This window comes from Procambarus clarkii, chromosome 83 (genome assembly GCF_040958095.1).
Source record: "Procambarus clarkii isolate CNS0578487 chromosome 83, FALCON_Pclarkii_2.0, whole genome shotgun sequence".
NCBI lineage: Eukaryota > Metazoa > Arthropoda > Malacostraca > Decapoda > Cambaridae > Procambarus > Procambarus clarkii.
Genome location: NC_091232.1, coordinates 10,722,231 through 10,745,175, shown reverse-complemented (window position 1 = coordinate 10,745,175; position 22,945 = coordinate 10,722,231). Strand labels below are relative to the sequence as shown.

The window sequence follows — 22,945 nt, the reverse complement described above, 5'->3', positions numbered from 1 at the left end:
CTGCTGTGATGCATGTAGAGCTGATGTAGGATATGTAGAGCTGATGTAGGATATGTAGAGCTGATGTAGGATATGTAGAGCTGGTAAAGTGAATATACAACTGCCATAATGTAACGCAGTTGTAATGTAATGTACGTAATGTAATTTAGACGAAAACAAGACACATTTAACTAGTCTTAGTAAAGAATTGAAAAGCGATGGCAATAATGGAGGAAGTCAGAGGTCGTAAAATTAAACTGAGAATCACGTAAAACAAATCAATACTAAGCTATTCATGTGAAGACATTTTAATATCTGTTATTGAACAGAAGATAAAATTGGCATTAGCAACCAATCGTGCCAGACGGAGTGACCTGAAAGGAGAGAAAGGGAACAGAATAACAGTAAGGAGAGCTGAAAGATGTAAGCCAAGAGAATGACAAACAACGGAGAAGCTTATACCAGAGTCGAGAGAAACTGATACGAGAGGACGTGAAGTGGACGTGGAAGTCACAGTCGAGTGTGTCACTCTGGGTCAAGATCTTGACATACGTGAAAACTTGTGAGCAACTGTAGGGAGAATATCGTGTACTCTCTCTCTCTCTCTCTCTCTCTCTGTCTCTCTTTCTCTCCTGCAGGAGAAAATCTTATGAAAACACAGATCAGCTATTTTGAATGATGTGTAAGTACGCGCGCGCGTGCGCGCGCACACACACACACACACACACACACACACACGAATCTGTACACCAGTTGATTGACGGTTGAGAGGCGGGACCAAAGAGCCAAAGCTCAACCCCCGCAAGCACAATTAGGTGAGTACACACACACACACACACACACACGCACGCACGCACACACACGTACACACACACACACACACACACACACACACACACACACACACACACACACACACACACACACACACACACACACACACACACACACACACCGTTGTTCACTCCATTATTCTAATTTCACTCCTGTCACTGTGACAGCCTCCGGTTAGGCAAGTGTTCCCTCAACCAGTTCAGGGATCTTCCCGTTACCCCGGCCTCTTCCCCAAGTTAAAGTACCCAGAAAACAAAAGCACTTTGCCCGCTGACAACTCCAAGCGCAAGTGGTAGAGGGAAAAGCAGCTACGTCGAGGAAATCAAATAGTATTGGAAAACGTATAGGAAATGAAATTTGTGTATATTATAAAGAAGCCTAAAATTTGATATAGTGTCGGGCTGCGGCCCATCAACCAAGATAGAGTTATATCAGGTGACCGGGACACCTTACTCATCAACTAGCAAGAATTCTTTAGGTCCCGTCATAAATGAGGATTATTATAAACTCTAAGTGTATTTTCACAGAGTACATCCCTCGCTGCATATATACAATTGATATATACAGTAAACTTGAAATTGTCCAGCACTAAAACTATCGACTATCTTTATTTTTTTTATTTATTTATTTATTTATATATTATATATATATACATCTAATACATAGACCTATATATTTTCCTTAATGTTTAGTTTAGGGTATACCAAAAAGCTGTGTGTAGCTGAAATTTCCTTTTAAATTAAGCGTCATACCATTTATTGATACAAATCAAAACTTTATTGACCATAAGGACAGATTAACCATTGTTTCTAGTTTGAGTGAAATTGTGAGTATTTTGTATTTTATTAATTTAGACACCCTTGTTAGTATTGAGTTTTCTGTAAAATTGCTTTAAAGAAAATGGAAATATGTGTGATAACTTTGGTACCTAACTTCAGTATTCGTTCCATTCACCTTGTCTGTGAATGGGTGGTACCCAGATTTTATTCGTTGTTACCATCAGAAGTTGCTAGTCACTGGTGAGAAGAAAGCTCCTATAATTGCCTAACTGGGAGTTCACAAGGCCAGGGTAAGGCTGTATTTGTGTTGTTAACCATCCAGCTGCTGGCCACTGAATGATATACTCAGGACCGTCTTAACAACATTGTAGGCCTGGGACAAAGCAATGCCCTGGGGCTCACCTACCCAGATGATGGGCATGAGGGGCCCCTACCTAGATAATGGGCACTGGAGGGGAGGTCCCTACCTAGATGATGACCACTGGGACCTCGTACCCAGATGATGGGCACTGGGACCTCCTACCCAGATGATGGGCACTGGGGCCTCCTATACCCAGATGCTGGGCACTGGGACCTCCTACCCAGATGATGGGCACTGGGACCTCCTACCCAGATGATGGGCACTGGGACCTCCTACCCAGATGATGGGCACTGGGGCCTCACCTGTCCGCTAGTGTACAGGAGCACCAACTGAACATTATGTGCAAATTATTTATTTTATAAATATAATTTGAAAGGAGAATTGAATTCCAGGTCTTTAATCCCTGCAGGAGGTCGAGTAATTATCCACTTCCAGAAAGACAACTACTAGAATAGGCAATTAGAGATTCTATAGAAACAGTAAACGGCAACAAATATTTTAGTAAAGTAGATCCGATTAACCGTAAAATTATTCTTAATGAAGCAAAATTAGCTAATCTCATTAATTCATATACGCACAGACCTTGTGGTATTCAGAGTGGAGATAATATTCCTGCGGTAGACCAGAAACCTAGACATCTGATAGGTAAATTTCTGTAAAAGTTTTGGCAACCATTGGGGAATCTCTGACAAATTTAATTTTACAAGAGTTCTTACATTCTTGTATTCTTGTACAGCCATTAGCACCCATAGCGTTTCGGGCAGGTCCTTAATCCTAATTTCCCCCGGAACACGACCCGCCAAATCGTTTAACAACCAATAGGTTTAACAAGACTTTTAACAACCTCTTGTTAAATCAGGTTTAACAAGACTTTTAACAACCTCTTGTTAAATCAGGTTTAACAAGAGGTGCAACATCTGACCATCAGAGAGCTGCTGCTGTTCTATAGACAGTCGTCATCTGTTTCGCTTCGTGCAAACTATGCAGTCACTTAATTCGTTTTGATGCCCACATGATGGGTATGGGGTGTGCTTAATTTTCCTAAATTTACCTGCAGGCCACCATCTCTGTAGTGGCCTTGACGGGGACAGGAAGTTGCCGGCTTGTCAAAGAACCCCCTCCCGATGCTCCCCAAGGATTTTTTGCAGCAGGAGAATAAATGAACTAAACTTGTTTTGGCTTCCGTTTAACTATACAACACATTTATTATACGTGAAAGACATATACACAGTCACTCCAACAGGACAAACATAGTGAGCGTGTATAATTGAAAGGCGGTAACAATATACAAAGGTATCCAGTATATATTTGGATTATACCCAGTCTGTAATAGATTTATCTTTAAATACAAATTTGTAGTTCAAGCTAGCTGTTGTAACCGAGTAGGTTTACAGTGATGTGGAACAAAATAATAAAGAAAATAATAGTTAACACTTGCTATTATCAGGGCAAATGTGGTGTGGGGGGGGGGGGGAACTTTGACAAGCCGCCGGCTTCCTGTCCTCGTCAAGGGCACTAGTGTTTGTGGCTCTCAGGTAAATTTATCATTACAGATATGAGTCTTCTCTTGACATATATTGATATAGTTATTAATATATAAGCAAATTATATATAATATAAATCTATAATTATATAAAATATGTAAGGGAGTTCCACCTCTGGCCGGAAGAAGGGGACATATGTGATATATAATTTTACAATTTAAAATATATAAACCATCCCCAAATGCTATGTAAAAACATAAACGCTAAGTACTCTCATAAACCCAATTTATCTAGAATATATAGACAAAAAAATATATTTAATAATAATTTCTACTGACCAATCATATGTTTAGTTATTCATTTATATATTAGGAGTGTTCTAAATATAATGTGGCCCGTTGGTCTAGGGGTATGATTCCTGCTTTGGGTGCAGGAGGTCCCGGGTTCAAATCCCGGACGGGCCCATTAATTTTTTGTTTTTCCATTAACAATATTTTTGTCTCTTAAGTATTAACAAACCTGAATATATCACCAATATTCGAAATTCAGATGTAATTCGAATAGTATCCCATATAAATATCATTTTATGTTTAAGCAATTGTATTTTCTTATACAAGAATTGACCGGCAGAAGATAATGTTTTTAGTTCATTTATTATGCACCCCATACCCATCATGTGGGCAATAGTGGAAAGGGTTACAGAGAAACATAATGGGCTCAGGGACTGAACCCCATAATTCATTTAGCTAAGCTAGTTACAGTCTTGATGAACTAGTTACTATGCCTATTCCTTGATAGTATTTTTCCCGTCTTCGGCATAAGGAAAAAATAGAAATAGAAAATACTCAATTGAGGAGATATTTATCATTGCAAATTCTTTAACCACAGTCTTGAGCGTAAAATTTAATAAGAAGATCTAGTGAGAGGCATCTCACTACTGATATTCGCAAAATGAGGCATAAAACTCTCTCAACAAACAATGAAAACCTCACACCTGCCGTGACCAGGATTCGAACCTGGGTTATTGCGGCCACAACGCAATGTACTAACCACTATACGATCACGGCCACCGGGTGAGTAGCAGTTAACTTACAAATTCTATTATTTGTATAAACAAAGCCAAAAAGCTGATATAATTTTGTATTATTTATAGAAAATCAATTTAAATATCTCATATTTTTGTCTTGTGTGCTTGATATTGAGCATCGAGAATACCGGGTTTAATCTCCGGGCGGGACAGAAATGGGCGAGTAGGTTTTCTTTCACCTAATGCATCTGTTCACCATACAGTAAAGTGGTACCTGGGAATTAGGTAACTATTGCGAGGTTACATCCTGGAAAAGGTCCTTTATTCGACCTTGGGAGACCTCCATAACAGCCTATAGTACACTGGCTTTGTGTCCCCGACAAAGTGAATTAAATCTACCATACATTTATTATGCATAAAGTCTTGCGTAAAATGTCTGTTCTGTTAATGACAAAGAATCTTTTTATTTTACGAGAGATATACTTATGAATATCTGTTGGTGTTTATGATTAAAATAACATTTACATATGACTTACTCATATGACGAAGAATAAGAAGGACTACCTTAAAATCATATCTTCATTTTCTATATAGCGTTTAGAGTCAAAGAGAATGGAATTAGGAATATTTATATGCCAAACCCAACCATACGATTTACAGTACCAGCTCATGTCGCACTATCCTGTAAGCCAAGCTTTTCTGAACTCGCTAAACGAATTAAGATATATATGATAGACAAAGGCTAGGGTAGATTAGGCTACGTTATGATAACAAGCTTAACTTTATCACACACACTACAATATACAACTAAAAATGCACAGTATTTGAAACAGGAATATTTGGCCTCTCACACTTTGAGAGGTTTGCTAACTGCTGGAAGTAACTGAGTGATTGTTACCTATCCACCGCTGCCCATAGGATGGGGGGCGGTGTGCAGGACAGATATATCAATTGTGACACTAGCTCTCGCACATATGTCAGTTTTAATCATTTAATCTAAGAATAAACAAAATCCAAATTAGTAACAAAGTAGATGGCAAATTCCTTTCTGTTCTCATCGATAACAAGCTAAATTTCCAGAGACACATTCTAAATATATCGAAAAAGTTTTTAAAACTAAAACTGTTGGCATTCTTTCTAAGATCAGATATTAGGTACCTCGTCCTGCCCTGATGACGCTCTATTACTCTCTCATGTATCTTTATCTCAGTTATGGTATTTGTGCTTGGGGTTCTACTACCCAAAATCATTTACGTCCTCTAATTATTCACCACAAAACTGATATTAGAACAATATCTAACTCTGGCCCCAGACAGCACTCGGTACCCTTACTCAAATCTTTGAATATGTTAGATATTAAGTCACTGCACATCCTCTCATGTATACTCTATATATTTAAAAATCTGAACTGCATAGTCAATCCTGTCCTTAGAAGCTTCCTAGAAGGTTGTAACAGAACCCATGGGCACCACACCAGAAACAAATACCTATTTGATATTCCAAGAGTGCAATTTAACCAAACTAGAAATGCTCTACAAATCAAGGGACCCACGAATGTGGAATGATCTCCCCAATCATGTCAGAGGCTGTACCTCTCTCAACCAGTTTAAGAGTAGAACTAAGTACTACCTAATTAACTCCATGTAACCTACCTTTCCCCCTAAATGTCATCCCATGTCTTGCTATTCTTAAACAATGGTGTTTGTTCACCAACTTGTACAATTGCTAATTTCTGCCATGTTCTACCCCCCCCCCCCCTCATTTTTTTTTTATTCATTTTCAACAGAATTTATACCTAATCCCAATTACTATTAAGTTTTAGTCTAAGTGTTTTTTTCCCCCACACCTTGCCCGAGACGCTATGCGTATTAGTGGCTTTAGGTATTGTTTGTACTAGCTCTGCCTATAAATCCAACATTATGTTTGCAAATCAACTATGTATGTACTTAGAAAGTACATACATAGACAACAACCTACCCTGGCTTTGGGCCCTGCAGAGGCCACTCCAGACCGACAACCAGAGCGCAACTCTATAGCCTCTCGAGACTGTAGGAAGCCTACTACTACTACTACTAATTGAACTGTTTTTGGACAAATTTTCGTTTCTTGATAATGATTAATGTTGAAGGTCATCATATTCCGTGTATCAATGAACTCTTGAGTTGCAAATGTTTTATCAGAGTGTCATCAGTTAGTTTAAATAGATTTGTTTAAACAGGTGATGTTAATTAACAAAATATAATGTTTCTATAAAGGGGCATCTACGATTGTAAGATAATTACAGACAGACGACTAACGACTTCATTCACCGTTGTTTTATCCGTTCTGGTATATTGTTCTTTCCATTAACGAGGACGTGTCGACGTGTCGAAAACAGAGAGTTCTTCCTTGTTCTCTCTCTCTCTCTCTCTCTCTCTCTCTCTCTCTCTCTCTCTCTCTCTCTCTCTCTCTCTCTCTCTCTCTCTCTCTCTCTCTCTCTCTCTCTCTCTCTCTCTCTCTCTTTCTCTCTCTGTTTCTTTCTCTCTCTCTCACTAGCAAGACACCAACTGAGGTACTTTCCATACCGTGGTCATGATATATGCAGCCGTCTCTCACTTCCGTCACCTGTACAACGAGTATATAATTCCCTCGGCTAATCACCATGAAAGTGTGAAGGGTGAAGACATTTCCGGCAGGCGCGGCTGACTTTCTTCAGCAATGTGGAGCAGCAAGTCCTCTGCAGACGAGGAGTCACAATAACGTGGCTGAAATATGTTGACCAAACCACACAATAGACAGTGAAGGGACGACGACATTTCGGTCCGTCCTGGACCGTTCTCAAGTCAATTCTTGCCATTCAACAATTCCTCTGTCCACCATGGGGGCCTAGAGGGCCAGAGGTCACAGGGCACACGACACGTGACCACTTACAGCTGTGCCTCACACAGTTAACGAGCTCTGAAGCGCTTAACGAGGTTGTTGTTGTCACCCCTCGAGGTATATCTTCGTTATGGATGATCTCGTATGACGCTTTAGGGGATCGCGAACTGTGTAATTGGCTATGAGTAATTTTTTGCATTATATGAGTGAATGGTAACTATGAAAGAATGGTGAGTGAGGAGAGTAGACACAGGTGGAGAGAATGATGCAACAAACATGCATGCAATGTTAATTGCAATGTTAATTTTGTTGTGCTGTTACATACTATAAGCTGACACAAAAGGGAAATAATCACCCATAAATATATGAAGCATAAAGTGCATAGTTTTGTACAACATGTTCGTCCCCTTCTTCCCTACACAGCTTAGTCAGATTCGTGAGCATTTCTCGTTACTACCTCCTCGTGCCCTCTGCGTCAACGGAAGCAACACACAAGGAACATCAAAGGAAGGAGTGAAACTAGGTTCCTCCACCACATGAACGTTCTGAAGGAGGTTCTCAAGATGTTACCGCCCTGCGAGGGACCTAGGTCTGTAGATATATGCCTACGACGCCTGATCAAAACAACAAAATACCTAAAAAAAAACACACTCCTCCTCCGCCAAGGATAACCCACTCCTCCTCCAAGGAAGGAGGGAAGGAGAAGGAAGCTGTAGTCCTGAAATACAAAAACTGACTCGGCCATCTTACGTGATACTCCAAGATGTCGCTGTTGATTTATATCTACGTATAAACCCATAGACGTGAGGACCTATGAGATCCTATCTCGATCATGGCGGCTTGTATTTACTAAACAGTCTACGAGGTCCGAGGCACTACGAGGCCGTCCTCAGTACGAGGCTATTATCGTTATGGATGACCTTGCTGGGGTCATGGCGCTCATGAACTGTTTACTAAATCCCGACCAAGAAGCTAAGTTGAAGGATGAGAAGTAAATATCCCGTAAGTGGATTCGTAAGTGGTTTGTGAATCCGACCATCTGGAATGCGAGTAACGACAGAGAAACAGTCGTGATGAGCAACTAACAGGACTCCAACGGCGGACCTCAGGGTCCCCGCAACAGGTGGTCTGCAACACTAACGGTGTGTTACGAAGGAATGGACAAAATGTTTTAGTTTAGTTCATGCAAAATGGAAACAAAATATTTACATTCGAATGCAGATATTTCCTTTACTGTGTATAAACGACTGTTCTCGAGCTATTCCAGGGGAGGGGAGGAACATTACTCTCTTAACAACTACATCATATTTATATATCATGAGTGGATAGTTAATCAATTGCAAGCCAACCATCACTGTTAGGTTCAAGCTGTGACAACCACAGGCACATATGGCCAGATATTTGCGTGACTACCAGGCTGTGAGTGCTTACCAGGCACTCCAACACTAGGGCCTTGTGCTTGTATCCATTAGTGTTGACTAGGTCACGTTTCACATAGCTGCAAGAGAGAGTCTTGAATCTTCAACAGTTAAATGGAGTATTGAAACAATATATATCTTTTTTGGTTAATATCTTCCTAACCGCAATGATTGCTTTTCAAGTTAATTCCATCGTCTCGAGATGAGATACATAGATATTATATAATTTTAATAAGAAGTTTCGGATGTTTTTGCTTAGTGTGTAAGTTGGTAGGTTGTACGGCTGGCAGCGCAAGAAGCACCTTGTCAGTTACTCTCGTACCGTGATGGATTCCTGCCAGTGTTAAGGTGGAACTCTGTGCCAAGAGGTTGTGTTATAGCGGGCTGCCGTCCGGTGGATAAGGCCTGCTTGCATCTCATTAAACTTTCACCTGCAAATATTTTCAGGTAAATTATACGATGATTGATTGTTGTTAAGCTCATGGCCTGTTGACCAGTCCAGCAATGAGGAGGCCTGGTCGACGACCGGGCCGCGGGGACGCTAAGCCCCGAAAACACCTCAAGGTATATCAACCTCTGGAGGGTTATTAGGGCCACCTCAATAGTATCTAACACACTTAGGAGATATATGGTAAGGTGATTATCAGGAGAAGATGCTAAGCCAGTGTGATTATATAGCAGTATAAGGGATGGTAGGACAAGGGTCTAGGATATGACGGTGGAAAGGAACTGTGTCGAACCACTTGGACTGTCGGGGATCGAACGCCGACTTGCAAGAAGCGAGGTCGTCGCTATACCGACCAGTCCAAGTGTCTGGCTATGTAACTACTAAATTATTTAATAAAATCTATTATGATATTGCTATTGATAAAAGACAGATCAACATGCAAAAAGTTGTATTTTTAAAAATAACACGGGTGGTACACGAAAAAGGGGATACAGGTGGTGGCAAATGAGTACCTAAATGAGCCTCAGAGCCATTAGAAAGAACCTTTTCAGTGTCAGAGTAATTTGTAAATGGAATGCACGTGGCAGTGATGTGGAGGAGGCTGACCCCATACACAGTTTCAAACGTAAATATGATAGAGCCCAGTAGGCTCAGGAATCTGTACACCAGTTGATTGACAGTTGAGAGGCGGGACCAGAGAGCCGAAGCTCAACCCCCGCAAGCACAACGTTTAGATGAGTATACAATTTTCACCAGCGTGGCGTCCATACCTCGTTAAACACAGAACGAAGCTGGAAAAAATTCCACATGTAATTCCACCAGACTAGTCCAGGAACTGAGAGGTACGACCTACGAGGAAAGAGTTCAACCTCACGCCACAGGAAGAAAGCAGAAACAGAGGAGACATGATTACCACATACACAACATAAACATAGACAGGCTACCCTGCAATGATTTCGGGGGCATAGCGTCCCCGAGGCTCGGTCCTCGACCAGGCTTCCTGGAGCACATAAGCCCAGACTGTTTAGTATAGATTGAACATAAACAAGAGAACACACGAAAACCAAGTACCAACACGAGCAATAAAGACATTATAAATGATTGTCTCCGTGCTAGGATATCGAGCAAATGACATGCGTTAAGAAATGAAGTGATGGAAGCAAACGCCATTCACAGCTGAGACATGACAGAGTCTAATCTTCATTATCAGTATCGTTTTCTGGCCTTAGATATATTTACTAACCAAAAATTGGTATTTGTATAATATATTAAGCATTAAAGACGTTAAGCAGGTTTCTCTGGCCCATCAGCTTAACGATTCTGGGGGTTATTTTGAGGTTATCTTGAGATGATTTCGGGGCTTTAGTGTCCCCGCGGCCCGGTCCTCGATCAGGCCTCCACCCCCAGGAAGCAGCCCGTGACAGCTGACTAACACCCAGTTACCTATTTTACTGCTAGGGGCATAGGGTGAAAGAAACTCTGCCCATTGTTTCTCGCCGGCGCCCGGGATCGAACCCGGGACTAAAGGATCACAAGCCCAGCGTGCTGTCCGCTCGGCCGACCGGCTCCCTTTCAGTAATATCAGAAATTTTAACGTTACAATTTAGATTTTTAATAATTGCCGTCTAATTTATTTATTTCATTTATTTATATGCAAGAAAGCACAATGGTTTGTGTTTGTATATATTTTGGTGATTAAATGCCACCAGTCCCCGTGACGTAGTGGTAAGACACTCGCCTGGCGTTTGGCGAACTCTTTGTCCTGGGTTCGTATCCTGGCCGGGATGATTCTCTGGGCGCCAATCCATAACTTTACCAACCAGTAAAATTGGTACCTGATTGCTAAACGATTTGGCGGGTCGTATTCGTATATTGCCGGAGAATGTTAAGATTAAAGACTTGCTCGAAACCCTCTTACCTGATTGTATATATAAAAACAATAAAATGGCACGTAATGTAAAATGACAATAATATTGCAAAGGGACAATGGCGTCTTGCAAAGAAAAGCAACCATTAAAATGAACAAATCCACAAGGGCCGTGACGAGGATTCGAACCTACGTCCGAGAGGATCCCAAACGCTGCCTTAGTCGACTGTGCTCCGACATGGTAAAAAGAATTGCAACCGGGAAATCACCCTGATTTACCAACGGACGTAGGATCCTCTCGGACGCAGGTTCGAACCCTCGTCACGGCCCTTGTGAATTTGTTCATTTGATGCATCACGTTATTGTGATTTCTGTGTGTAGTGTAGCAACCATTAAGCTTAAGCCACTGGATGAAATATGAATAATGTTGATGACGTCAACCTGTTTATCGACCTGATGACGTCAAATGTTTACACCGGACTCCATCAGGTGTTGGGAGGTGTTAGACTTGTGGTAGTGCCGCCGCGTGTCTGTGGCTACACCACAGCTGACGCCGCGGTGATTGCTCAACCACCGGTCCTTTTAGGCTCTTTGTGTCTGGGTCAGTGGGGTAGGAGGTTATCTTGAGGTTATCGAGAGATGATTTCGGGGCTTAGCTTCCCCGCGGCCCGGTCCTTGACCAGGCCTCCTTTTTGTTACACACCCCCGGGAAGCAGCCCGTAGCAGCTGTCTACCTCCCAGGTACTTATATGCTGCTAGGTAGCTGGGGCATCGGGATGATATTTTGCCCAATTGTTTCCTCCTCCACCGGGGATCGAACCCGGAACCTCAGGACTACGATTCCGAAGCGCTGTCCACACAGATCTACAGGGTCGAGGGAGGACTCGGTATTAAATGTGGATATAACCATAGGCTCTGGACTCTCTACCGCTAGATTATGGTTTGAGAGGCGGGGCACAAGAGCTGTAGCGCAACCCGCTGCAAATACAACCAGGTGAGTACAACAGGTGAGAACTGGTTCCTATGAGGCCGAAATTCTAAATGCAAAATTGTATTGTTTCTAATTAATGATTAACTAGGATAGGTTAAATTTTAAAACCGAACTGAACATAGAAATGAGTCCCAACAAAATTAAAATCCAGCAGCGCGTAGCAGCAATGTTAAAAAAAAAAAAACTAAAATCAAAAATATGTGAAAGACGCGGCTACTATCATAAGTGTCTGGTAGACTCTATCACGCCCAGTATTGTCTTGTAGACATCATTCCTAATAGAAGTATCTAAGAGATTCTTTCTCTCTTAAATTAAGAGTATCTGGGGAGGGGGTAGAAATAGCCTAAGCTACTCTATCCCTTTGTGATGTATTTCTTTCTTGTCTCAATAAACATACTTGAACTTGAGTATCTGGAAGACCATTCCCGGGTCAAGGCTGACTTCAGCGTCACCCTGTGCGGTAGTCAGTCAATGGACTACATGACCGAACATTTGTGTCATGGTATATTTTCACGTGAGTGTGCTCTTTGGTTACGGGCTCACCATAGCCCGTGCTACATGGACATTTCGTTCTGAATAGATAAATCTAAAACACAAAAGCTTGCAACCGAGCATGCCTTTTCTTGCCTCTGTATGTTTTAAGAACGTTTGTATATCTCTTGACACGAAGTTCTTTAATGTATAATGTTTTTATAGCGAGTCACGGTGTGTCGACTCAATGTGTTAGTCAGCTCTATATACACAAGGGACTGACTACGAGAGACTCCTGGAGTTATTTGACCCCACAGTTGACGTGACCCACCAGTGATGCCTGACTACGAGGGCCCTGAACCCACCAGTGATGCCTGACCACGAGGGCCCTGAACCCACCAGTGATGCCTGACCACGAGGGCCCTGAACCCACCAGTGATGCCTGACCACGAGGGCCCTGAACCCACCAGTGATGCCTGACCACGAGGGCCCTGAACCCACCAGTGATGCCTGACCACGAGGGTCCTGAACCCACCAGTGATACCCCACCACGAGGGCCCTGAACCCACCAGTGATACCCCACCACGAGGGTCCTGAACCCACCAGTGATACCCCACCACGAGGGCCCTGAACCCACCAGGGGGGGTTTAACTCTACGAGGGAGTTGGCCCTCACGAGGAATGAGACCTCACAAAGAAAACTACCGCACGATTTATGTAACTCTACGAGTAATGTGGTGTAAGGATGGACTGGGCACTATGAAGCACCTCACTCCACTAGCAGGTGAACTGTGAGAGTTAACTGACCTTAATTCAGACCTGGCCTTACGGGGGATTGAACACCACAAGAGCTCTCGTGCGATTTGATCTCACGATGAACCTGACTTCACAGCCATTATTACTGTAACCTGAACATTCTTTGGAGTTAGTAATCAACAATACTGACGTATATTGACAATCGTCAGAAATTGTTTAACACACACACACACATTATATATATATATATATATATATATATATATATATATATATATATATATATATATATATATATATATATATATATATATATATATATATATATATATATATGACAATGTCAGACCACGGAGGAAAAATGAAACAGGAAATTTCCTTAAGTACTTTCGTATATTAAATACATCTTCAGAAGAAGGTGACCTTCTGAAGATGTATTTAATATACGAAAGTACTTAAGGAAATTTCCTGTTTCATTTTTCCTCCGTGGTCTGACATTGTCACATTCTTAATCACGTGTTTATTTTCGTGATATACACACACACATATATATATATATATATATACAGCCTAGTGAACTGCAGTTCACTAGGCTTCAGTGTTATTACGGTTCCCTATGTACCGCCGCCTTCCCGTGTCCCACACTCAACAAGCGTGGCGGGAAAGACCAGTTGACAGACCATCCCGCTTCCCAGACGGAGAGAGCGCAAATTACACGAGCTCCTGGGTCATTACCAGAACACCGTCGTCACGAGAGAGAGAACTGAAATGGTGCTTGGTGTTGGGGGTCGTTGCGCAAAGACAATAGAGACAAAACAGTTGTTGTTGGTAGTGCTGGCGGAAGATACGAGTGCTGGCGGCTGGCGACGACTGGTGGCGGCTGGCGACGACTGGTGGCGACTGGCGACGACTGGTGGCGACTGGCGACGCCTTGCAGCGACTGGCGAAGACTGGTGGCGGCTGGCGAAAGTTGATGGTGATTGACGACGGCTGGCGAAGACTGGTGGCGGCTGGCGACGGCTGGCGGGGGCTGGTTGCCGGTGGCGGCTGGCGGCGGTGACTATGCTGGGAGTGAAGAGGGCTCCGGAAGGCTCCACGGGACGACCGTCCTACACTCCTCACAGCCTTAATTTTCCAGCAGATGCACATGGGATCGACAAAGCACCCGGCAGCTCCCGCGTCACGGCTGGTGGATCACCTAAACCCCGTATACGTCGTGTTGTCATGAGAGAGTACATCAGATGATTTGTTGTTGTCCATATACTCATTTCGTTTCTCGAGTTAACTTAAATAGTTTGAGAATCATCATTTACAGAAACATGCGACTAGCATGCGGCACCCTATTAGTCTCTACTCAGGCCACCTTCACTACTGTTACAATGACTCATCACCCACCTCATGGTGATGGTGTTGACAGTGATGGTGAGGGAGGAAATAGTGATGGTGTTGCCGGTGCCTCGGGAGAGAAACGTGCCTAGCGAAAAAAACCTAGTGACAGTGTGTGTGTGCGAAACATGGCAGAAGAGCCACGCTGGCGTCGTGACCTAAAAACCAATGAGCAGAATGAAACTGAGCCTATGAGGTAGATCCTGATGCCATGGCAGACTTAGAGTATGTTGACCAGACCACTCACTAGAAAGTGAAGAGACGACGACGTTTCGACCCGTCCTGGACCATTATCAAGTTGATTGTGATGAGAGGAAGATAGATAAAGATAAAGCCACCCAAGACGTAGCACGGGCATGAATAGCCCGTAAGATGAGAGGAAGTTGTTGTTGTTGTTGTTTAAGATTCAGCTACTGGGAACAAAAGTTCCAAGTAGCACGGGCAAGGGAGCCGGCCGGCTGAGCGGACAGCCCGCTGGGCACGTGATCCTGTGGTCCCGGGTTCGATCCCGGGCGCCGGCGAAGAACGATGGGCAGAGTTTCTTTCACCCTATGCCCCTGTTACCTAGCAGTAAATAGGTACCTGGGAGTTAGTTAGCTGTCACGTGCTGCTTCCTGGGGGTGGAGGCCTGGTCGAGGACCGGGCCGCTGGGACACTAAAGCCCCGAAATCAACTCAAGAAGATGGTGAGCCCGTAGTGGACTTACCTGGCACAGGAGCGGGGCAGTAACTTGGGGGCAGGAGGAAGGAACTTTTTGAGAGGAAGGAGGCAATGGCAATAAATAGGCGAGAGAGAGGTGAGGAGAAGGAAATCTTAGAGGAAGAACAAGCAAGGCAACAGGAACTGAAGGTAAGGTGTAATAAAGATCATTTTTCAGCCACGTTATTGTGACTCCTCATCTGCAGACTTACAGTATCACTATACACGTAACTGAAGCAAGTGATCCATGTTTGTTTTGAATATATATATATATATATATATATATATATATATATATATATATATATATATTTCTTCACAGGAAGCATCTCATTAAGCGGTCTTAATATCCCTTTCCTTGCAGTTATGGCGCAGCAGGGAGAGCAAATGTGGCCTCTAGCGTGGACGATGCTGTTGATGGCGTCTGTGATGACAGCTCTGGAAGGCAAGAGAAGCCACCCCACCAGAGTACCCGGCTCCGACCACCTCGTAGTGCAGACCGAGTTTCCTTACGCGTTTTGGCGGGCTTCGTCTCGACCCTCCACGCCGAGGGTCACCACCCCACACCACACAGAAGCTCCCAGTTATCCATATTTTTATGGCGAGGCGAAAGACGATCCAGGTAATGACCCAACTACCTGGCAGATTATGCCCATTCAAATACCTAACGATCTAGTGAGCTACTCCAGTCAGCGGACACAACTAACAACCAGTCAAGTGCCAAGCTACCCGACTACTCCCACGCCTCAATATGGCCGCCACCCTGGCGTAACTGACCCTCCTCCTCTCTTCCACCCGGAGAGGCTCTACCGCGCCAGGAATGAGAGTGACAATAACAGACAGCCTGCGGGGGGCTCTTCCACACACCAAGTTCATCGATATTCCAACGAAGAAAGTAACGTGCTGAGGGATTCCTACAGTAGTTACCACGCTGAATATTCTAAACCACCCCAGAAAATCGGTCAAACCGAGAAGCCCGAAGTCTCGTTACCATGGCATCAGAGTCTCTCTGCTGCCATAGACTCTCATTTGTCTAAGTTACCTGCTTTGCCCAAACTCCCCGAGTGGCCCCTGAGAGGGAAGCAAGACAAACACAAAATACAGACAGATACCCTAGCGGAAAAATCTGACACTACGAGTAATGATGAACACGTTGTACACAAGTTCTATCATATAATTCCCGACGTGTACACGGCCTACCAGGAGACCCAGACGCCGGGGCAAAATAACATCCCTAACGAACCTCACCGCGAGCACAGCTACTCGAACAATCAGTTCTCTGTGCAGAACAACCCAAACTACCCTAACGATCATGTTCTCCCTACTGCAGATAATAGGAACTTCACTATCAATCAATATTCCCAAAGTACCAACCATAATTACCAAAATGGCAATTCACCGTTCACCGAGCAAATTCCTAGCAATAACCAGCCTTTTTCAGCAAACAGAGCTGGATATGAACCTCACAAACACAATAGTTACACCCAAGACGACCGTGTAGAAAGTGGACAGACAGATCTCACGCAAAGTGGGCCACAAGCCACCGAATTGTATGCCACAGACAGCGAGTTTGACGAGACATGGGAACAACGACGCCCGAACCAAAACCGTCCCACGAGACGCCATCGTCGGCCAGGTCATCCCAGCCCTTCGTATCAGGGCCAACAACACAAAAATATCATCAAAGAACGTCCCTATACGGATCAAAGATGGCCCTCAAATGATGCAAATCATCCACTGCATGAGCTGAACAGCCCAATAAAATCCCATCTAAATCTCTACCGAAATCGTCCACAAAAGCCGACACGTCAAAGGACGAACCAAGCCAGCAGACCAGAATTTGAACAAGCTTTCAGCAGTCATGCACACCCTGAACAAGCTTTCAGCAGCCATGCACACCCTGAACAAGCTTTCAGCAGTCATGCACACCCTGAACAAGCTTTCAGCAGCCATGCACACCCTGAACAAGCTTTCAGCAGCCATGCACACCCTGAACAAGCTTTCAGCAGTCATGCACACCCTGAACAAGCTTTCAGCAGTCATGCACACCCTGAACAAGCTTTCAGCAGTCATGCACACCCTGAACCTCAGGTCTCTCGCTATCCTGCTCACGACATGGAGGAACAGCATCCTCGGCCCGCGTTCCTCGACCCGTCGATCGTAGACAGGCTGGCGAGTCTTGATCCTCTGTCGTCGACGGTGGTGCTGCCGGGAGGGCTGCTGGTGGTCGCCCTGGCACTCGCGGTCTTCTACTTCAACTACGTGTGGTACCCGACGCCGGTAGTCACAGCCAAGATGGTCAAAGTGCTCTTAGATGCGGCTCCGGCAGATATTATCCTCGTTGACCAGGAGAAGACCATTGAGGACGTACGTAAGGAATTTGCCGTGTCATTAATAATAATAATAATAATGATAATAATAATAATAATATTATTATTCATATTTTAATTTTATTATTATTATTTATTATGATTTAATATTTTACCATTATTATGATTCTTGAAGTTGTTATGTTTCCCTATTTCGTTTCAAGGTCAGACAGTCACTTTGGTGTTAAGATATCATATAGCTAATCTAAGCACGGGTGCTATTTTTGCTCTTCTTTACCAGAATTTGTTGTACATTTAATCATTATATGCAATTCAGAAAACAACTGACATATGCACTGTAGCGCGATAACAGCGTTCTCGCCTCGCAAGCACCGTAACAAAATTTACAGACGTCATTTACAGCAATGCTGAGTTCAGCGGTGATGCTGACACAAACCCAGGCAGACACAATTACAGTAAAAAAAACTTCAGCACCTAAGCCTCACTCTCGTCCCTCCCAATAAATGTATATACATCTAAGTTGCAATTCCCTCTAGTCACTAGTCTGATGCATTAATAAATCACCTCCCATAACAATCAAATATTCCTATTTCAAATTTTCATTACGCTTCTTTATATTTAGTGTTTTTCATTCACTGTGACTGTGTGCTGAGTGCAGGTGTACGAGGTGTTCCGGAGCCTGGAGGCGACCTACGCGCAGGACCAGAACCTCTGGTCACCAGCCTGTAAGAGCAGGTTGGTGTGTCAGGTTCATCAAGAGCTTCCCGACCTCTGGCAGGTCACACAGGCTTATGGTACTCTGGTCAGGTAGGTTGACTGAGCATGTGTGTGTGTGTGTGTTCTTCTCCTCACTCTGAGCATGTGTGTGCGAGTGTGTGTTCTTCTCCTCACTATGAGCATGTGTGTGTGTGTGTGTTCCTCTCCTCACTCTGAGCATGTGTGTGTGAGTGTGTGTTCTTCTCCTTTCTCTGAGCATGTGTGTGTGTGAGTTCTTCTCCTCACTATGAGCATGTGTGTGTGTGTGTGTGTTCCTTTCCTCACTCTGAGCATGTGTGTGTGTGTGTGTTCTTCTCCTCACTATGAGCATGTGTGTGTGTGTGTGTTCCTTTCCTCACTCTGAGCATGTGTGTGTGTGTGTGTTCTTCTCCTCACTATGAGCATGTGTGTGTGTGTGTTCCTTTCCTCGTTATGAGCATGTGTGTGTGTGTGTGTTCCTTTCCTTACTATGAGCATGTGTGTGTGTGTGTGTTCCTCTCCTCACTATGAGCATGTGTGTGTGTGTTCTCCTCCTCTCTCTCTGAGCATATATATGTTCTTCTCCTCACTCTGAGCATGTGTGTGTGTGTGTGTTCTTCTCCTTGCTCTGAGCATGTGTGTGTGTGTGTGTTCTTCTCCTCACTCTGAGCATGTGTATGTGTGTGTGTGTTCTCCTCGCTCTGAGCATGTGTGTATGTGTGTGTGTATGTGTTCTTCTCCTCACTCTGAGCATGTGTGTGTGTGTGTGTGTTCTCCTCGCTCTGAGCATGTGTGTGTTCCTCGCATGAACATTTGTTCTACTTTATGCAATACAAATATATTTTGATAAAATGCCTTTAAGAGAAAACAAATGCATTAAATACAACCATATACAATATACAGAATCGGTAGATGATTGTATTTGCATTTTTCAAATAACGTAACGTTAGTTTTAAAAATCTATTGACCTTACATATCTCGGAGTCTACGAGAAAACCCTTAAGATACCTTACAATCGGGCTCGTTCTCGTCTCACAATCGGGAATTCCGGATTCGAATCCCAGGCGAGACAGAAATGGCTGGGCGGGTTTCCTACCATTCAACGCCCTGTGTAGGGCATACGTAAATCTGTGTATCTATGTATTTACGTATGTAGCTTAGCCTAGCATTTTAAAACCACTACAATCACCTTCTGTGGTTGATTGTTCAATAAATCCCTGAACTATATGTTTAACAAATCTCTCACCCTGTCCATGGAGGATAGGAGAAAATGTATATATGCTAATTAGCATTGTAAATGTGTGGCCACGTCTGTGGTAGAAAAATAATAGTAAAATAAACGCCCCTGTTCACTTAGCAGTGCAGTAAATAGGTACCTGGGAGTTAGTCAGCTTGTTGCGGAGTTGCAACCTGGGAAGGGTTAGTAGTTCGACCATTTGGTGGACTTCGATACGAGTCTAACATTTATATGTACACTGGCTACCTGTCTCCCGATACAATGAATTATGTTACTTATAAAAATGAGCCATCAATGGAAATAAATAGACATATTTATATAACCACCTGGGATTGGGCGGTTATAGATAGGAGCTGCCTCGTATGGGCCAATAGGCCTTCTACAGTTGCCTTTGTTCTTATGCTCTTATATGTCTTACAGATCTAGCTTGGCGTCGAACCCGGAGGGTGATGGGGACTTCAACACGTACCTGCAGGCCGCCCAGCAAGGGACCGGGGACACCACCTGCAGCGACCACTACCCGGCCTGTGCCATGCCCCCCGTGCCTGTCCGAGCCTCGCTACAGAGGCTCCTGGGCATCGTGCAAGACGAGTACTCTGATGTGGTCTACAGTTAGACTCGTCCTGCTCTCCTCAGGACAAGAAGATGAAGCATTTGGATACGAACAGAAACGTTCGTCTCTGGGGGAAAAGTTTTGTCAAGAAATTTCAAAATTATAGAAAATTTCATGGCTACTCTGCATATAATGTAGAATTATATAGTGTGCAACGATTACAGAACATTCGCAGCTTTAAGAAAAAAAGTATAGTTTTTTAGCATGGAAAATCCTAAGTGGCAATAGAGCGTAATATTTAAGGGTGTTCAAATGCACCTGTTTCGCCTTCAAGTGACAGCAAATCTAGGAAAAAAACGGTGATTAATAAGACATGAGGAAAACGCATGTCTATTAATTTTTGCCGAAGGGTTTAGTTAGCCTGCCACCTTCATGGGCCATTCATGAAGCTGTCAGATGTTCTCAATACTTCGTAAAATTTTCATTCTAAATGAATATCTAGAACCTGTCTAGAGTTCTCTAGACATAACTCTAGACAGTGTAGAGAATATCTCTACACTGTCTAGAGTTTTAGGAGTTGACAGCTTTTACAAATTAACTTATCTGTGAAATATATCAAGTGTGTACCTACCAATATAATACATATTGGGCCTTAGTTCTTTTACAAGGCTAAATGATGACTGAATATGTTCGCGACACATAAAGCTTTAAATATACTGTATTGTAAATACTACGAACCAAAGGCATTCGAATATAGTTCAGAATGGACATCAACCTCTGTTAAAAATCAGAGCTAATATCATACTTTTAAGATATGAATATAAGTTATGTGGCATTAAACTATAACCAATCAGAAACCTCTTAAAAATCAAAGGTACAGGTGAGGGCTATTCATATAAGACTACTTAAGCCCAGAGTCATCCATGGAGCTGAGGCAGTGCGAATACCACAACTCTTTCCAGGTCAATTAATTGATTGACTGAGAAACAATATAGCTGGCACGGTAACGGCGTTCCCAGGCTGACGATACACACCCATTGACAAGAGATGGTCGAAGAACTACACAAGGTATAGATTCAGGTCAACTCTCGTGTAGTTATCTGTTGCGAATATCAGGTTACGTACTGTCAAATGAGAGAAACAACCCATGACCTTAATCCTGTCACCGAAACAGAATGTGGGAAATGTCTCCAGCTCGGTTACGTACCAGCCTCACTCATTTAGCTCATCACCAAGGCATGTATGTATTATATATATGCATAAACCTTAAACTCATCGGCATATATGTATTTACACCGAGAGATGGACCCCGTTTTTCGTTGTATATACAAAGGGAGTTTATTTTAGTCCTGAACTATGTTCAGACTAAAGTATACTTGCTAAGTTGGTCAGTAAGCTTTTGTGATGGTCTTAACCATCCAGAAGTTGATAGCCTTAAGCTCAACACCAAAACCAAGTCAATGGCACTTAATGCAACAGAGATCTGCTGCACCTTACTGTCATAACTGCATCGTCCCACTAACAGTCAATCACCTTCTCTTGTTAATGTGGTTCCTTCAACGTCGTCTGCCATGCGTCTGTTGCTCTCATATTGGCATACTGAAGGATATCTAGGCATTTATGAATATTGTGTTACACAAACGGGGCTATGTAAAGGTCCGAGTTCAGTGGCCACTTGTCATAATTACTTCATCGGGTGTTTGGACTCGCCTACCGAGTCCATCCCTCGGCCCGTTATACACTACTTTGTCATGGTCATTTCACACAACGTTGAGACACTCAACACAAGGAGGCACTCACAACAAAGACACACAATGAGGCCTCACCGCTATCCCCAGCTCAACGAACTGTAAGTGTGGCTGAGAAAGACTTTCTAACCACACACGACTTTTTGATGTTAAGTTTAAGAAAGTGGTAAAGAATCCAAGAACGTTTTTAACGCTAAGTTCGAATATAGAAAACTTTAACCATATGCAAAATAACGGGTCAGTATGTCCAAATTGAATCTTTAAGATGGTGACAATAATAATCAACAAAAAGGTTTAAAGAAGTGTTGGGGTTGAATTGTTGTGTAATGTGTATACGCCTATAAAATTAAGGTATGGTGACCAGACCACACACACTAGAAAGTGAAGGGACGATGACGTTCCGGTTCGTTCTGGACCATTCTCAAGTCGATTAGAATGGTCCAGGACGGACCGAAACGTCGTCGTCCCTTTACTTTCTAGTGTGTGGTCTGGTCAACATACTTCAGCCACGTTATTGTGACTCATCGCCTGCAAATTAAGGTATATTTGTTAAAATTATTTTTACAACTATATTTGTAATCTAACAAAGATCTCAAATGGTGTTTGTTAGTTTGTGTATATGTATTATTTTTTATTTAAATGTAATAATCTATTTTTGTTTAAGCAGTGTATATAGAGTTGCTTACAATATATTTCTACACTATTATGATATATAAAAATATATTATACCACATTATATTTTACTGTATTATATTATTATTTATTGTTGCACGTGCCATATTGTAAATATCTATAAATTTCATAGTATAGTTCAGCCTTTTGATCCTTAAACCCGATATTCTGGTCAGATATATATACATATAAGTGATATATTTCAGTGCAATATATTTTTCTTTGCAGATATCCGTAGGTGTCCTATATTGCTGATAATAACATAAAAGAAAGTAATATGAATTGTAACCCACATTAAATACAATTAATATT

At 42.8% G+C, this 22,945-nt stretch overlaps 1 protein-coding gene and 2 non-coding genes across 3 annotated transcripts; 2 read left to right on the top strand and 1 right to left on the bottom strand.

Annotated features, from left to right (window-relative positions):
- The first annotated feature begins 3,829 nt into the window (after nt 1–3,829).
- Nucleotides 3,830–3,901, top strand: TRNAP-UGG (transfer RNA proline (anticodon UGG)). The gene has a single exon. It is a non-coding gene; the product is annotated as a tRNA-Pro (tRNA).
- A 531-nt stretch (nt 3,902–4,432) lies between these two features.
- Nucleotides 4,433–4,504, bottom strand: TRNAH-GUG (transfer RNA histidin (anticodon GUG)). Its single transcript has one exon. It is a non-coding gene; the product is annotated as a tRNA-His (tRNA).
- A 4,588-nt stretch (nt 4,505–9,092) lies between these two features.
- LOC123768856 (uncharacterized) lies at nt 9,093–22,675 on the top strand. The gene is made up of 4 exons (XM_045759646.2): nt 9,093–9,188; nt 15,723–17,725; nt 18,347–18,495; nt 20,081–22,675. Exons 2-4 carry the CDS (start codon nt 15,725–15,727, stop codon nt 20,274–20,276), a joined length of 2,346 nt encoding a protein of 781 aa, XP_045615602.2. The 5' UTR covers nt 9,093–9,188; nt 15,723–15,724; the 3' UTR covers nt 20,277–22,675.
- Nucleotides 22,676–22,945: the final 270 nt, after the last annotated feature.

Excerpts from the sequence above, each read along its gene's own strand:
- LOC123768856 (XM_045759646.2), top strand. The coding sequence starts at position 15,725 with ATGGCGCAGCAGGGAGAGCAAATGTGGCCTCTAGCGTGGACGATGCTG. Across the intron at positions 17,726-18,346 it reads AGGAGAAGACCATTGAGGAC|GTGTACGAGGTGTTCCGGAG; the intron begins GTACGTAAGGAA and ends TGCTGAGTGCAG. Across the intron at positions 18,496-20,080 it reads GCTTATGGTACTCTGGTCAG|ATCTAGCTTGGCGTCGAACC; the intron begins GTAGGTTGACTG and ends TATGTCTTACAG.